The 18,319-nt window shown below is 36.5% G+C and overlaps 1 protein-coding gene across 5 annotated transcripts in view; it reads right to left on the bottom strand.

Moving 5' to 3' along the window:
• LOC121655497 (regulator of microtubule dynamics protein 2) overlaps positions 1-17,796 on the bottom strand; it is a 37,528-nt gene extending 19,732 nt beyond the window's left edge. For 2 of the 5 annotated variants that reach the window (XM_042010187.1, XM_042010189.1), the window contains exons 1-5: positions 17,682-17,795; positions 15,529-15,965; positions 3,934-4,111; positions 3,744-3,846; positions 1,526-1,586 (exon numbers count right to left, since the gene is read on the bottom strand). In XM_042010187.1, the coding sequence (XP_041866121.1) occupies positions 1,526-1,586; positions 3,744-3,846; positions 3,934-4,111; positions 15,529-15,956 (770 nt within the window). In that variant the 5' untranslated portion in view covers positions 15,957-15,965; positions 17,682-17,795. Of the gene's footprint in view, positions 1-1,525; positions 1,587-3,743; positions 3,847-3,933; positions 4,112-15,528; positions 15,966-16,756; positions 16,822-17,681 lie in introns of those variants that run through there. The other 3 variants (XM_042010190.1, XM_042010191.1, XM_042010188.1) reach the window with 3 other exon arrangements.
• Positions 17,797-18,319: the final 523 nt, after the last annotated feature.

Below are 18,319 nucleotides of genomic sequence, written 5' to 3'. Positions count from 1 at the left end.
ACGTTAGGCAACTAATTAGGTAAACTAGCAAAAGGTCAGTAACAAACCTAGTATAAACAAGCATTTTAGGGTTAGGGTTACCCAACCTGCAGTCCGAGACCCAAAAGAGCTCCCCAAAGAGCACAGAGGGTCCCAGAGGCTTTGAACAATAAGAGCCATTGTAATTAATGTTCATACATTGTCCGTATTTTAGGGAGGAAAAGTAGGGCTATATGTTGTTAATTTAACTTTGGCTTTATGGAAGGACAGTACTCAGCCAGAATACATTCATTATGGTGAGAATCTCACTTTTGAAAGCATAAAATTAAGCATGGTTTCAACAAGGCGTAGGGCAGGGGTTCCATGGCTTTTTAGTACACCTTTTGGAAAAGACACTCTGTGTCTCATAAAAGTGGACTGTTGCGCAGACAGAATCCTATATCAGACAAAACATAAGAAAATGTTTGTACCCCAAAGGTCCAAACTGGCCTCCTAAGTTCTCATATGTTTACAGATTGTTGTTTAAAAAAAGTGGTCATCATATAGTGGTAAACGTGAACGAGTAAATTCAAACTTTTTCTTTTAGTTTTGCCGCCATCACATTCGAAATGAGTGAAGATTTCACAAAATAGTAAAATCTGAATAAATATTGGGTTTGCAAATCACTGCATTCTGATTTTATTTACATTTTACAAAGTGTCCCAGTTGTTTTGGATTTGAGGTTGTAGGTTTTCTTTGTTTACAAAAATCAAAGAAGCACATGGCACGCAAGTAAATGCCTTTGCGCAACATTTACCACTTGTATATCCTCGTGTGCACAGCTTGTGCTGTGAAGTAACCACCAACATACAAGAACAGCAACTGTAATTACAGCAGTCCATTAATCACACAAGTCTTTCCAGTGTAACTGTCAGTCTATGTAAGCCAAGTTAACCTTGCCTGTGTTTACATCAAGTGGATGAGGGGGTGTTTGGAAGGTAAACTCCTGTTATCTCACAAATATGCATGCCTGCATTACCTGTAGTGATATCCTGTCTATTTAAATTTAAGTGTTATTTGGTTAGGTCTCAAGAATTAAGTAGCAAAATTGAACATTTAAGTCATTTTGCCATCTATGTTTATGAGTTCTCAGACAGATTCCCCTTTATTTAGACCTGCTGCATTTGTCAAACTTGGAGTTTAACCTCATCACAGTCATTCAAAGGCAGAGGAACAGCTGCTTCGTTATAAGAAGACATCACTCAAAAGTTTAGCCCCCACCACACCCAATCATCTGGAGAAAGTACCTGTTTTTATGCTTTCAACCTGTCTCCTCACATTTACTCATAAAGTCTAACTGGATTTAACCTCAGCTATATGATATGTTCACATTATGAAGGTTTAGTGACAATACGTCGCATGCCATCAGACCTTGTGCTGAATGCATTCTTGATTGATTTGCTTTTGAAGCTGCAGTCAGAAACACTACTCGAACTTTAACCAACTTTTAAATAATTACTTGCTTATCAAATAAAATAAGGTAATGGAAAGAAGAGGTAAAACCCACCACTGGTGACTTTCAGCACATGTAGGATTCAAGCTCACTGCCTCCTCACCAACATTTTTCCCTAAGAGGAAAGAAACAGAGTGAGATAAGGATTCCTTTAATGTAACACAAAACCAGAGCTAGGTCTGCACCCTGGCCATCCGTGTTCACGTGACAGAAGAACAGCATGAAGATTAGTGCATCAAGGCGTGTGTTAAAACACGAAAGCTTGCATGTATTTCAAAAACATCACCAAGTACTGCACTAAAGCAATAAAAACATAAGCCACCTTAAATACAATCCAGAAGAATTCAGTTTTAAATCCTTCATTACTCAATGGAAAGTGTTTCATTCCTTCTGCTATTAATATCTGAATGAATGTTAAATATGATGCCCTCTTCTTTAAATATCCACGTCTCTAACACAGTCAAATACTTTGACACAGGTGTCTTTGCAGGAAAACCTGGTCAGCTTTGATTAAAGGCGTACTGACGAGGAAGGATTATGGTACAAAGAAGCAGGTCAATCCAGTCTGAACCTCACAAGCATCACATTACAGCCTCCGTTCAGAGACAAAAAAGCAGTGTGGTCTACGGTAAACATTTCAGTGACTGACAAAGGAGGTCACAGGGAAAAGTGTTCTGTCATCAGCAGAGACAGCTCATCAGTCTGTTTAAGTGACAGGATTCTGTCATTCAGACACATGGTCATGGTTATGCTGAGCTTCTCACATTGTATTCACACTTAATCTCAACAGTGATAACGTTAGCCGTGGCACGTGGGTATTATTTAATAGTACATGAGGTCAGTTATTATGTACCTAAAGACTGAACATCTTCTCATCACAAAAATATGGTTGTCCAAACTGTGGAGGGTAGTCGCTGAAATGATTATCTTTTATTTAACTGTTGTACAAGTGCTATAAATCAGTGTTTCTCAATCCAGGTCCTCAGGACCCACTGCCTTGCATGTTTTAGAGTTAACCCTTCTTTAACACACCTGAATGGAATAAATGTTTCATTAACATGAACTTAATGAGGAAGTTCATGAATCTCAATCAGGTGTGTTGGAGTAGGAACACACCTAAATAAAATATGCAGTGCAGTGGGTCCTGAGGACCTGGACTGAGTAACACAGTTTTTCAGGTTTTTTTATCTATTTATTCATTTATTTATTTTTTTTACTCTTAAAGAGTTTTATTACATTTTAGCAATTAAATGTAACTATCTAGAAAAATGTTAATTATCTCTTCACTGCCTCCAGCACTACCCTTTTCTCTGTGCTACATGTGAATAAAAGGACAAGCTTGGATGCAGTTTGGCTCGTCTCTTGATATAGTGTTCACCTAATCCTTTTTTACAGGGCATGAAAAAACTTCTGCTAATTATGTCTAACCTGCACAAGATCTAAATGACATGACTCACCAGCTGTTTCCTGTCTGAGCTGGTAAATAATGAACTCGCATGACTGACTACCATCTTCCTAGACAATAGAAAGAGAAAGAGAACTCTTTATTTTCCTCTTACAAACATCCACCATAGTATTTTGTTATTCCTTCTTGAGATTTGCTACCTATTTAGGACAACTACTTCTTATACTGTATTACAACCACACACATTCACTTTTAGTGTTTTGCAACTTTTCTAAAGAGTTCTTCTAATTTGCTATGAAGGTAAATGAAAACCCTGCAAATGTGAGGCATACAGTTTAGTTTTGTACCTTGTTTTTATATTTAGTTGAGGGCACTGGACTTAATGGCACAATCAGGCTGAGTCATAATTTTTATTGCAGTTCGGGCTTTTTAAATTTGTTTTTAAGCTAGATCCAACAGTTAGCAGACAAGGAAGTTTTCTTGAGGGTCTATTTAGCATCACCATTATGCTATTCTTGTCAGGTTAGTATGTATTACAGTTAAGCTAGTATAAAGGATAAATAGACAAACAAGGCTTTAAATTTTATCTTGCGTTTTCCTTTCCTGAGTCCATCATACACTAAAACACCTTAAAATTTAAAACTTTGTTTAAAGCTTGTCCTTCAAAAAACTGAATTCTTGTCAATTTATTGTAGAAAAACAACAACTTCAATAAACTGGATGAAGGAATTTCAGAGATTTATGATATGATGATGATGATAAATTTATGTTTTCTATTTAATTTTCTATGTGGTCAGTGTATCAGTTGTGTTTTACATAGTGAAGTTCTTGGCAAATGTGGCATTAAACAAGATTTTTTTATATTACCGGCTTCTGCATGGGTCTTCTTCTCCTCTAGAGTGGAGCTGATGTCATGAATGTCACAGTAAGCTCGAGTTAGCCGCCAAAGAAATTCTGAACTCTGTCCAAACTAGAGAAACACAGCAAAGTATTATGACACAAGACTCCGTATTGAACTGCAAGGACACAAACATCCATGAACTGAATGCATACACACCTCCTCTCGTTGCTCCAGAAGGATGTTGAGACTTTGCTTTTTGTCAGACTCACAGCCCTGATGCAAACAGTCAATTCTCTCAAGGAAGACGGATAATTTATCTACAGGCTGCTCTTCATCACTCTGTTCTCCACTGCTTTGCTTCTCATCATCTGAGTCTGTCAGTGCAGTCATATACCTGTAAAAAAATATACAGTTATTAAAAGCAAAGTTGCAGCCTCCGTCTTCTGTCAACATGCACACTTAAAAATTACTTTCTGATGTGAATCAGAAAGCAGAGGTTAATGTTAACCTGCATCAGGTAGCTGTGCATCAATAAGCAGCCTAAATGCTGGGAGTTTGTACTGAATTACAACAACTGTTTTGTGCTTTCTTTAATAAAACCTAATGAGCACACTTCAGCAGAGGAGTTTTAGAGCAATCAAAGTCAAAAGCAATCTTGTCATAAAGGACATTTTTATGTGCCACATTCTGCCAGGTGCTGATTAAAAAGGATCAGTCTTCACAACTTGTTTACACATAAATGGCATCAGGTATGTTTACATAAGTAGGCCACTTAATTGTTTATAAATTTATGCTGGTGACCTCAGACACCTGAAGAGTTTCCAGGAACACAGGGGGACTTGTTTAACAGGGTGAGGCATGCAACAGCAACACTCGCGTTTCATGTTTTATGGTGCCTTTTCAACCACTGTAAAAATGTGCTGACACCCAACACTAACACTTGAGAGGCAAGGGCAGAAATGTAGCTGCATTAAAGTTACAGGTGAAAATCAAAAGAAACAGACACAGGTAAAATTATTAAAAGCTTCAATTAAGTGTTGGCAGCAGCTGCATTTGCGTCACTGGCAGTTATGGGAATATTTGGAGCCGTGAGCCATGGTTCAAAAGGGATGTGTCAGAGCGGGCTATAGACTTTAACACTGTGGGCCCAACAGGTACCTTGTGCTGAGGGCTGCTCGCTAACTCCACCTTCTAGCACACATATAATCAACCCCAAGCGCTGTGATTACATGAAAAATAGGACATCTGTGCTGCAAAGATTTTCTTCAGTCAAGAAAAAATAAAGCGCTGTGATTGACAAAGTCAATAACAGAAATGGCTCTGAGATGAAGGAAATCTTTTCTGTTTGTTTGGATACATTTTTATGTTTTTATAGTAAATCTATTAAAGCCCGACCCAAAAATTAATGGGCAAAAAATTCTAATTTCTTTAAACATACGTCTTTACTTGGCCTTTTAACAAAATGCAAAGAAAAATAAACAAATGTAATTTGACTATATGGTTTATTGTGCTGTGTATTATTGAAGTGTAAAAGGTAATGACAGGGGGCCGAAGACAGATGGGTTCATTTTTGACTGTAGAACACTTTAGCTGCAAGGTGTCCAAGTCCTGTGGCTGCAAAATAAGCTTAAATCCGCCACTGTTGATGTGAGGCCACTGTGGCCTCATCTGTCCAAAGGACGTTGTTCCAGAGGTCTTGTTCAGGTGCAGTTTGCAGACCTAAGCTCTGCTGCCAGGTGAGTCATTTCTCTTCCAAACCAGCCAATCTGATCTTTTCTAATAGTACTGCCATGAACTCTTACGTTTCATATGAGATGAAGGTCTTTTTTGTAATTTCTCTTAGCTTGTATGGTCGGACTTGGGGTTAAATAAATGAAGCCAAAGCTATTTCTGTAAAGACGTGGACAATAAGTATGTACGGTAAATGGACAGTACTGATATAGCACTTATTTAGTGGTATTTTACCACTCTACATGCTTTTACACATGCCACATTTTCTCTATCCCACACACATTATAAGACCCTTTTTAGGCTATACTAAGTTCTTCATCTATCACCACAAGGACAAGGACACTTCAGCAGGTGGGAGGACAAAAACTTCACTTCAGCGAATATAGAATTATATATGCTGCATATTATCTTTATTCTCCAATTTAAATTTAATGTAAACTACTTGTTCCATTTAAATGAAAAAAAATTACCATTTTGTTTCACATATTTCAAAGGCTGAAACACTTCTGTTTCTTTTCTCTCATTCTGCTTGTAAAAGCAAGACTGAATCATATTAACAGTTCTATATTTTCATTTAAAAATCATCCCACATAAATCCAAGTTTGTTTAACACAGATATTTCAAGATTAACAAATGGAGGATAACATTACCCAGCTGATTCATTGGTTTATGATTTATTCATTTTTAGTAGCTTAGCAGGAAAAAAAAACACTGTGACTCTATAAGAAACTAAACTTTGCTCTATCCTTCCTTTATTTTGATTTCATACCATCATTTTACAACCTGACAATTTATAAATCCAAAAACCTGCAGCAAGGTTCAAATCATTCATTGGCAAATAAATACTTTTTTTTTTTTTTACCTTGCAACAAAATGCAGCAGGCACTTTAGCAAAACTGTCACATTACCAGTCTTCCCAGATTCATTCATCCTCCAGTCCTTTCATTCATTCAGCTGTCCACTTCCCATCCCTCCCTGCAGTTTATTTACAAATGGAGCTGGAGAAACAGGCAGTGCAGTAGTGAGTGATCAGCGCATTCCTGTCACGCCATTCCACGGCTCATGAATCACTTGAGATGAAAGACAAGACAAGCTAAGAATCTAATTGTATCACTGTGTGTTTATATAATGTCTATATGCTTGTGCGTGAATCATTATTATTGTTGCAAGTGAAAAATGAATGAACAGTAGTTTCAACACAGACTGAGCTTATAACATAGCAGCAAGTCCTGCTGTGAGTCACACATGAACAGTAATGAAGTTTTTCAGTGCAACCAAACTCCAGATCGGGGGAAAACATAAGCTAGTTAAACACTTTTGGTTAGTGTTTGACAGCTGAGTCTGTAACTTTGTACAACTTAAAGTCATAATCACAACATTTGTTAGCTCTGATAGCTGATTCATCAAGCATGTCTGACTTTGCAGCAACAACAAACAGGAGGCTTGCACTACGCTGCTAATCATTATTTTTTATACCGATTGAATCATTCAGTTGTTGGGTATTAAAATGATGCTATCATTAAATAGCTAATCTTTAAAGTTTAAACCCCATATATATTTATTTTATGGTAATATACAATGAAAATAAACAAGGGTTCTCACTTTAAAAGCAAAGTTTTAACAAACCATTGCCTTCTAATATTTCATGTAATAAATGTACAGGAATACTTGTCCAACTAATACATTAAGTGAAAAATAGGATTTTCTGTGCTTGAGAATATAAATTTGGTTGTCTCAAGTAACTATTAAGCTTACGAGAAAATGCTATGGTTTCTGATTTTTAAGTTTTTGCTTGAACAGTGCTTTAAATTATTGGAAGAAAATGAGCTGCTGCACTGTCATTAAGACCTCAAAACATTGAATCAGTTTGTGGAAAATGGGTTTTAAATATCCTTTAAAGCTCTACTGTCTAACATCTTGGGCAATCTATTGGCAGCAGTGCAATATAATCATGTTTTCATGACAGTAAAATGAGGTTGTTTATTTCCTTAGAATAATTGAAGATGTCCTTCATACTGTGAAGAAATTCTCACAGTGTCAAGTATTGTGGCGCAGTCAAAACCTTTGGCCTCCATCAATACCAAAATAGTTTAATACAGAACGTTTCCTTTTTTCCAATTTGTTAAAGACATTTTGTTACATTTTCTGTAAAGTTGAGGACTGAAAACCTTGTACTTTAATTTTCAACAGGCTTAGTACAAGAAGGAGATCAGCTATTTAGTCTAGAGACCCCAAGGGGCAAGGGGAATATCTCTCAATAGAGTTTAGAAATGGCAACCACCATGGTTACCCTGTACAAAACAAACCCCAGTTACTATCCCAACCTCTTTGGGCCTCGAGACATGCAGTCCCGTTTGTCCTGTGTCTGGTGACAGCACCGATGAAAGCCCGCCTTTCAACAATGCCTGACTGACTGGAGAGACTCCCCTTATTCATCCTTTATCCATCTGAAGGCTCAACAGGGAAAAGTGTTAACTCCCACTTTCCATGCTGCTGAATCACCTAGCTGACAGCATTGCTGGCTTTCTCGCTATGTCCGGAACAAATGTGGATGACAAATAACCTGTCTTTCATTTCTCAAACTCAGGATTGCATTGCAAGTTAATAATGAAGGTAGTAATTCATTGTTTGTGTTGATGCTGTCGTGCTAGTTTCATCTCTACTGCAAAACTATAAATAGCACATCTTTTATGACGTGGTAAAACTGCGCTCCTAAAATAGCTAGTATGGAAACTGGGGGTGGTACTCGTTTGTTTAGAAAAGAATTTTGCTTGTCAGTTTGCCAAAAATGTAATTAGGCTCATGTAAACAGATGAGATGACCTAAGACCTAAGTTATTTCTTTATGGTGTCTTGGTATATAGAATTTTAAGATAGTTTATTTTATATTCAGTCTAAACATCTAAACAAACAAAAAGGAACAGAAAACACCAAAAAAGCTAAAGAAAAGAAAACAGAGTAAAAGTGAATAACGCTTGGGTACTGACATTAATGTGAATAATGTGAAATACCAATTTTACATAACTTAAAAAAGAACAACCTAACAATGCTCTGCTAGTATTTGCATGTTTAAATCATGACTAGACCTTTTGGAGGCCTGTACAGATAGGGATGAAGTTAGAATTTCCAATTTTCTATTGAATGCATCAGAGCACAGCACCTACAACCTGCTATTTAGAAGACAGAACCAGCAAAGCACAAGATTTATAGAACCTATATGTGGTAAAAGAATTACTCTGTGGTGGCTGTCATGGCTGGTTGTTACGTTACTTCATTGCTCCCAACTGCAGTACATGTTTTTCCAATCTGGGGCAGCTGAACGAATGACTTGAGCTGGGACTGAATGGAAATGTCACGTAGGAAGCTCCTCCACTCACTCAAAATCAATGCAGAGGAACTGAGCTGAAATTAATGGTTGACAATGGAGCTATTGTACTGTTTAATTTTTTTATTTTTTTCAATGTTTGTTCTATGTTATAGCCTCGCTTGCCATTGAGCTAAGGAAGAGCAGTGCAGCTAAAGAAGAACTGGAGTCACCTGAAAAAATTAACTAACATTTATTGCTCATTCAACATCTGAGAAATATACTTTTGCCAAAAATAGGTTAACCGTGTAGAAGAACAGGGGAGTTATTATTATTATTAAAGGTTTTGAAATAATAGAAAAGTCTGGGCCATCAAAGAAGAGAAACTGAATGGGAGATGTGGGTGGTCAAACTCGACAGACACGGGTCAGACGCCGGCCAAGGAGACTGAAGACACATCAGACAGCCGAACGTGTCAAATCTGTATTCACAGTATACATAAGACTCCTAAAATTCGACTGAATAAATATGTTTGTTTGGCTAAGAGCTTTTCATTCAAAAATGAATCTGAGGATATAGATGTAATTGTGTTGGGTACCAACAGGTGTGGAACAAAACCTTCATGACGTCACAGGGAAGTTTGCCTAAAGCTTTTAATCACAAACCAGACAATGAGCTCCTTTTTCTCTTTCTAAACATTGTGTGTTGATCAGGCATGCCCCTCACTTAGAAAAACTCTGCTTAAATCTGCTTAAATCAACAACTATCCAATGTCAGAAATGCTTTTTTTGGAAAATGAAAAAAAGAAGTTGTAATATCCTTCAGCTATAGGGATGTGATCTGAGTAAACGCAGTGGGAACTGTTCAAGGAATTACAAGTTCCTACAAGACATGCTTAGATGAAGCCTCTGACAGCTTGGAACACAGACGGCGTGATTGATGGGTCTTATTACTAGCAGAAAGGTAGAACTGAGGAAGTCTCTGTAACGCATTAGGAATCAATGGAGCTGGTTCTTTCAGTCGTGGGCCCTGTTATGATCAACACTACACTACTCAATCTTTTTGACATTATGTCACACTATGTGTTCTGTTGTTTGCAGACATCTCTGAAGAAATAAAATGAGTTATCACACCAAAGCTAGACTGTCTGGCCAGTTTTGGTCACACTTGAAATATCTCTGTAAACATACAGGGCAAAGTTGACTGATGAAAAAATAATCATTTGAATATTTCTATTATTGCTGCAAATGCAATTATGCAGCTTCCAAATATCCTGAAGCAAATTTTTGAAATCATTAAGACAGCAAAAGTAATTAGCCCCAGAGGTGATCATGCTTTTCTCTATTAATAATAGACGTCCATCATGTTCTGCTGCAGAGCTTGCTGATGCTGTTCATACCTGCACAATGCCCACTGTTGTGTGTTTTTTCTCTAACATTAGAGGTTGCATGCGTCTAGAATTGAATACATGCAGCGTTTTGACCAATGTTGAAGTGGTTTGTTTGCAAACTTGCATTCTCTACCTAATCTAGCTAATCTCGTAGCTTTGGATTTCAACAATCTCTGAACCTGACTTTAACCTAACGCTTAGTATCTCGGCTCCCGTAGGGATATTGTGTTGACATGTTGCGTCCAAAACACTTCCAAGCCAGCTGAGCAGACATGAAAAGCCCTTTAAAAGTATGTGAGGATTAGGGATGTTAATTGGCACCTCTGGAGGAACACATTTCTTCATTGCACCATTTCAACTAACCCCCCACACCCACTGCTCATACAAATAACAGAGCGGCGGGAAAGGCTCTTTAATTATGTGAGGTGTGTGCATGGTGTGATTTCTTTTAGAGCATAATAATCTGAACTGTAATTAGGAGCATTTGATGAGGCTGACAAATGTCACTCAAAACCCGTGAACCATATCTTCTAGAGGGCAGTGTTACATTACTCCTTCATATGGTGATGGTAACATAAGTAGAGGCAGGCTGACCTGAAGAGTTTATTCATCATGAAAGAGAGCTCATATGTGTTATTAACCATCTACAAACTGTCTCACTACCTCTGCCAAGAAATATACATGACTTGAAACTATTTGACTCTTTACACAGGTGTTGTGCAACTCCTGGCATGAAACAGGTCAGGGAACATTTACTGCAGGAAAATTGTATAAACAATTCTGACATCAGTTAGTAAGTCCTAGTATTTAAGTAATAAAACATTCAGGTTTAGATTTAGGCTCGTTTGCCTGTGAATCATTTCAAGTGCTTTACATAACTATAAAATGTATTGTATTTGTGTGATTTCTTCGGAGTTTGCTTCCAGGGAGTCAGAGTTTCATCCAATCTTTTTTTGAGTCTTAAAAAAAAGCTATCCAGACTTTTAAAGGTTGTTCAAAGTTTTTTTGCACCCATTGGTTGTTTTCATCACTCACTTTCAGTCCAGCACTTGTATCTGACCATGTTCAAACAACTACATCTTTTTGTTTGTAACCCCCTAAACCTAACCTATTAATTATTCAACAATAAACTAAAAACAAACCAACTAAGAGATGAACAAATTGACGAATAACAGACAACTTAACAAATAATTCATTTTTAGGTGCATATTTAAGCACTTTGCAGTCTGTTGCAAAGACATTTTTTCTATTTCTTTAGCTGCATATATATATATATATATATATATATATGTATATATATATATATATATATATATATATATATATATATATATATATATATATAAAAACCTAAAGATAGCAGAGTTTGACGAACATAAAAAAAAGTATTTTTGCACAAATTCCCTAAAGTGATGACTGTATTTTCCAGACTATAAGTCGCAGTGGACCAAAAGATGCATTTATTTGGAAATTTATTTCACAAAATCCAAGACCAAGAATAAACATTTAATCTGGAAAGGCAAGTTTTTCATCTACACAAGCTCATGGAACAACAGGCTGATTATGTGTCTGGTATGTTAAAGCAATGCCAGGGTTTCCTCCAGGATCTTTTTAAACAGTAAACAAAAACTAGTCTCCCTGTTACACTTAATAAACAGCTGATTGAGGTGGTGAGAAAGTACAAAAATAAATACATCACATTTGGCATTTAGAGACACCGACATTGCCGTGTGCACAACTCCGAGCTACCACCGACAAAGTTTCACGTTAAATATGAAATAACCAGGTCAAATGTTCATTGCACATAAAGGCACAGACATCCCCCATGTTTGCATGTTTGCAATTAACTGTATATCAGGAAATGTTGTTTAATCTAAAAAAAATAACAACAACAACAAAAAACAAATCTAACAATCAATGAATGATATGCGATTCTTAAAACATACAAACATGTTGCTGACGAATAAATAACCAATGTGCACTGATGTTCATTAGACATACTTTCTGTCGGTAGCCGCTACAAAGCAGCTGCTCCAAAGCAGCTACTGACACTTTGTTTTACAGCTTTTAGGGACTTTATGTTTTACTTCCTGCAAAAATGAGATCACTCCAGGTTAAGTATCAAATGACACAATAATAACATAGACCTAGCAGTGATCTCCATGTTAAAACACATCTGGTCTCAAATTTGTTGCCCAGGATTGATAAAATCTTGAGTTTAGCTACGAAGGATAAAACCCGTCATGTCCACAAAATGCTTTAATGTTGCCTGACTGCTGAAACCATGAAGACATTGGATTAATCATTAACATTTTTTTTAAATGAGACTTTAAATGGTTCATTCAAAAGAAATATGTCTGTAGTTTAATGTTTCTCAGGCTGGCGTGAGTTCGAGGTGCTTAGGTGGGGATGTAGGTGGATGACTGCAGCTCTGCAGCACTTCAGGCATAATGTCCAACTATGATGTGGTGGATTAAACCAGCCAGCAAGTTTAACAGGTAAAACAGGAAGAAAAAGAATAGCATGCTGATTAATATATGAGTTTGTGTGGAAATAACCTTAAATAGTGTTTTATATATATATATATATATATATATATAATTCACCACCTGTTCAGATGATAGAAAAGGTGTTTTTTTGTTTGTTTGGGTTTTTTTTATATTGTGTGTGCTTGTCTTTCTGAATTACTTGTATAGACAAATCACAAGAATCTGTGGCAACAAGATAGTAGTGATAAACTGGAAAAAATAGAAGATATATAAACCAATGCACAGCAAATTCACAGCTATCTTACAACTATTACAGACCAAACAGACTCAGCTGTTCATAGCAAGTATTGTAAACAGTGTAGTCTGCTGGACAAAGAGTGTAATGATGACACTGATTCTACATTATTAATCTCCCATAACAAGATCACAAATTTGGAAGACAAACTCTGAACTGGTAGCAAAATGTAAAATGGTTTTATAAGTTACACTTTAATATAAAAAAATCTAACTAAATTTGAACAGCCCTATGGTTGATCGTAAAACTAATTTTATTTATACTATCCATGCTTGGGGTAAAGGAATCATTAGTTTGAAGCACTTTTAATTTTTATCTTACCGTGATCAAAGTCAAACTTCTGGCTGGGATGAAAGAGTGCTACGGCATACAATTAATGTTCTACTCAGAAATTAGCCTGAGACAGTGGAAGATATTTCATCTAGTACTTTTTGAGGGTTAAGATTTGGCTTTACTTTCCAAGTAAAGCAAATTCAATGATTAGATGAAACGTGTTGGATGTGGTACACAGTAGTTGCTTAAAACATGTTAAAAGCCCCAAAACTGTGTCTTATTACGATATACTATGTTGACACCATAGGCATAAATTTGTCTTGGGCTCGATGCTGTGTTCTTTAATGCCTTCATAACACAACAACAATGCGGTGTCATACAGTTAAGAAGTGTCTAATCTTATACACATTTTATACACATGCTCCCACCCCTGATGCATATTGCACAGACCCTATACACATATTATTCACACCCAAAATACTAAACATAAAAAAGCAAAGTAATAAATAAGTACAAATAAAATCATTAAAGAAAAAATGGTGGAGTTGCACGTTTAAGCTGTTTTCATTGATTGTCTATTTGAGATATTTATAGGTCAAAAACTCCAATTCCATGACGTAGGTAAGAAAATAAAGTAACCCTACCCCTAAAACTGTAACATTACAACTAGGCTGCCTATGATGCAACTGCCTCCAACTAATTGTTCAACCTTTATTTGGGAAATACCTCTTCAGTGGATGCTGGAATTTGTAGAACTTGGATCATCTACTGAAATTGCAGAGAAATGAAAACAAAAAAAACTGGATTCATTTTGTGAAAAAAAGGAGTTGAAATTTAGCATCAAAACAAACGTGGCAACAGATAATCAGATGTGTGCTCTTGAGCCGAACTGAGATCTGTTAATCACAGTGTTTAGTGTTTAAGAAAAAAAAACACCACTTTTTTTCTCTGTCTAATGCACCATCTATATTGTCAGACTTGTCAGTGGTTTTCTCAGGATTCTGAATCAGCCTCAGGCTCAAGTAGGAAATCATTCTTGTTGGCTCTTCAGCAATGCTAGAGAATCCATAACTTTACCAAGTACTATTTGTCGTTATTTTACACCACTTCATCAAATTCATCATTAATTAATATATATAGCTTCGACACCAGCCACAGCTGAACAAAGTGCTGTATATCTGATTATAGATCAAATAAAAGCAAAAAAATGCATGAAAATAATAACATAAAACAATTAAAAAGAATAAAATATTATCCACAGTCTTACTCTTGCTAGCCATTTCCTTAAATATTCAATGCGGAACTGAGAAAAATGATGCACTACTAAGTTGACACCATTTGTGAATGTTTACGTTTTTTTAAGAGAAAAAAAAAGCCAAAGTTACTGCACAGTTTTTTTTTAAATAATATGAACAGGGGACTTTCCCCAATTACACTATGTTATAAAATCGACGTTTTGTAAAAAGCAAGTGTAGCTCACAGCATTTAGCGCAGTTCGGCTCAATGTATATACATTGCCATTGATTTGTACTGTTCTTTTTTCACCTGTTTGTAGTGTAATTTTCTTTTGTACACCATTGAGTAATGTTCTACTGTGACTGTTTCTAATAGAAAAGTGTGCTGCTTGTGTTTATTTTGTGAGCCTAGATATTGAAAGAATATTTTAGCTTGTTTTTGTCTTAGTTTCAACAGTGTTTTGTGGTCCATGGAATTAAAGAAAACCTCAGTATAGAGTCAAGTGTGGACACTTTGTGACCTGAATAGTTATAGCAGGAATGCATAAATTCTTCAAGAGAGTCTGAAAAATGAGGAGCTGCTTTTGACAGGCTACTTGGCTTTTTTGGCATCTCAAAAAACAGTAAAATGTGCAGATAATGGCAGCTTCTTGTGAAATTGGTCTGAATTGAAATACACTTAATTGTAAAGCGCTGACCACTGGTGGAGTGTGGATTCACTGTGATGGCATTATGGATGTTGTGTATACATGGTATTACAGTCATCAAACAGGTGCTGGACTGCAATAGTTCTTCTTTCTAATAGTAATATGAGATTTTTTTGCCCATAATGTTTTTCTTGCAGAAATGCTTATTTTAAACTTGTAACATGAAGCCTCATTGGGTTAAATCAGCTGCTTTTTTACCCACTTCCTATTCCAAAATATTTTCTGTAAACCTAAACAAAACTCACCCAGACCCATGTTTAGCCCAGGCAACTCAAGAGTTACGGGTCAAGCTGCATGAAGAGTGACCTGTGTCTTCACACATTTTTTGAGAAATGTTTTATCAGTGAATAAAGAAAACACTTAATCCGCCAATTTTAAAATTACTCACCCTCCCTCGCTTTCAGCTTCCTCTGAGCTCCGACCGTCAGCTCTGGCGATGGTGGCCGCGGGCCTTTTCCTTCGTGTTGGTGTGGTCCTGTGTAAAGGACTGCCTCGACGTTCTCTCAGCTCCTCCCTGACCTGGTCCTGCAGCATTGGCAAAGCATTCTTCAATGCCTTCATCTCATCCTTCAGCTCTGACACACACTGGAGCAGAGCCTCAAGACGCTCCAACACCTCAGCCTGACCGTTCGGCACACCAGGGCCATCCACCAACATGAAGCCAGATCCCTGCTGATTAGTGCGGTTAAGGTGTAACCCTGGACATGAGCTTCTTCGCTTGGACTTGAAACCATGGTAACACACCACGGCCAAGCTGATGCCAGCCACTCCAGCTAAAGCTCCCAGAACCAGCACCTTGCTGTCTGCCTGAGCCATCCTGCAGGCCTGCAGAATAGATTAGAGTACAACAGAGTTTTGTTACTGACTCATTACATCCTCTTTTGTTCAACCATCTGTTCATACTGAGTTTGATTTTAACTGAAAATAAGTTCCAGATTAAGTATGAGTTAATTACATAAAAGTTAACACAAAACAATAAAAACATTGTGTGAAAAACACTTGCAGTGACATAAAAAAAAGGGAGAGAGGCCCTTTTCACACATGATCTGACTGGAGCCATTATTACCTTGGACGTCACTAACAGACTCCTTCCTCTAAAAGTTACGTGCTCTATGACCATAACCGAAACTAAACAGTACCTCTATCTTCGGTTTTTGAGCTCATGTTACTTGAGGAAACACGATATCAAACACAGACAGACAGTGTCCAATGAAAGTGTAATTTATCCGCTGTCTACTGTTTACACGGTACTAAGCTGATGTGGCTGGTCTGTTAGCTTAGATAATTGGATTAACACTTAATCACTAAGGAGTGTGTTAGTCACTAGTCAAACACAAGCCCTTTCAGTCTGAACACATAGATAAATGTAAGTTCTGCCCAGGATTTAAAGTTTGCTAAATGATACGCTCACATTACGGTATAATGAAGTGTCATAAACAAGCTAACTGTGTTAATTAGTAGGCAATGACAAAGTAAAACGTTAAGTTTCAAACGTTAAGTCTAAAAGTCTGTTCGCTAAAAGGACTTTAAATTGCTCCCCTTATAGACAAACACAATACCAGCTTTAATAAATACGCAATTTTACAATAAAAAATAAGTTTAACATTATCAGACACCTTACGTTACAGGTAAGAAGACAACGGGGTGCACCTTTGTATACTTCACAGCCCTCTGGCGCGACGATCAAAATATTCCGTGTGGACTCAGGAACTACATTAAAACGTTCCGCTCTCTGTCCGAGTCAAGACGCTAAAGATTGCATTGAAGGCAACACATTCTCAGCAAAAATGCAAGGTTTCACTGGGCTCTAAGCTCTCTCTTTTATCCAAAATGATGAATGTCAACCATAAGGAAACTAAATTTCAATTAGGTAGCGTTTCTCTAACTTTATTTGGGCATTTCATTAGAACATGTCTTACAATAACGTACAAAGTGCAAGACGTGAATTTTTTTCTCTCTCTCTATTAAATTAGAGTCTCAATAATTCAATATTTTTATGGGAAAATACCGACCTTACGTCCAAGTCTTTACCAAGAATAATTATTATTACAATAATGATTTTTTTCAGACATCAGATCTATAAGTAGCCTATCTGGTCTGTAAAAACTAAATCAGTTTCAGTTTTAACATTAAAAGAATTACATTTTCTATTTGCAGCAAGTAATTGAATCTATTACTTTTGCTCAGATATGGCTCAGTTCACTTTCAATATATAAGACAGAGTAAAGATACTTTGATGTCAGTTTAACTTTACACTCAATATAATGAGCTTGTATTAAGAGATTTGATTATTTGACATCATGAACTGTCTTTCGATTTCTTTGATGGAAATATTGTAATATTTTTGATTTAATACTTCTTCCTAATGTATTTCTTGCAGAAATATGTGGTTCTTTTACAATGCCTCCTGTGTCACCAAATGATCAAAGTTCACAACAGCAGCTATAAACTTTGTATGAACAACTAATACCTGCCTTTTGTTTGATAATACAGCTTTTTTCCCTTTTTTTTTCTTTTTATACATTTAAAAGAGCCACTCACCTGGTTAATATGCTTTTCTTGTGAGAGTGTCCGTGCAGTGAAATTAAACAGAATGTGCTGCAAGATCTAAAGTTACTAAACACGTGCGCATTAACCTTGGACTCCTCTTCAGTGAGCATGGAGCTGTCCTTACTAAGGTTAATTCAACTGGATAGGGAGTGTTAACCCTTTATGTACTACAATAATAACTGACAACGCATTTTGTGCTGCAGGTGACACAGTAGGAGTTAAGGGTTAAACATGTGTGCTGTCTTAACAAACTGAGCTGGTACAATTACTGGTGATTTTCTTAATGCAGACATTTTATCTGTTGAAAAATAGACTAAAACTGCATTAATACACAAAATTCAGCTTTAATAACATAACTAAATTTTGCTTGCAGAATCTTGTTAAACTTGCTAAATGTGCTCAATTCTAAAAGGTAAATTGTAACTTAAATTGCAATTATTTGTTTATTTATTTACATATAATACATCCAGTCATGATGAATTACTTTGTAGTGTATTATGTTTGCTTATATTATCAGATTCCCTTTCTTTTTATATTCATCTGCACATCTGCACACAAAAACAAGTTTATGATTAATGGTTAGGAAAATTCCCACCAAAAGAAAAACAAACAAACAGATTTCTGGGCAA

Source organism: Melanotaenia boesemani, chromosome 16, assembly GCF_017639745.1.
Source record: "Melanotaenia boesemani isolate fMelBoe1 chromosome 16, fMelBoe1.pri, whole genome shotgun sequence".
NCBI classification, from domain to species: domain Eukaryota; kingdom Metazoa; phylum Chordata; class Actinopteri; order Atheriniformes; family Melanotaeniidae; genus Melanotaenia; species Melanotaenia boesemani.
Note: the sequence above shows the minus strand (reverse complement) of the source record. Positions and strands in the feature narration are given on the sequence as shown.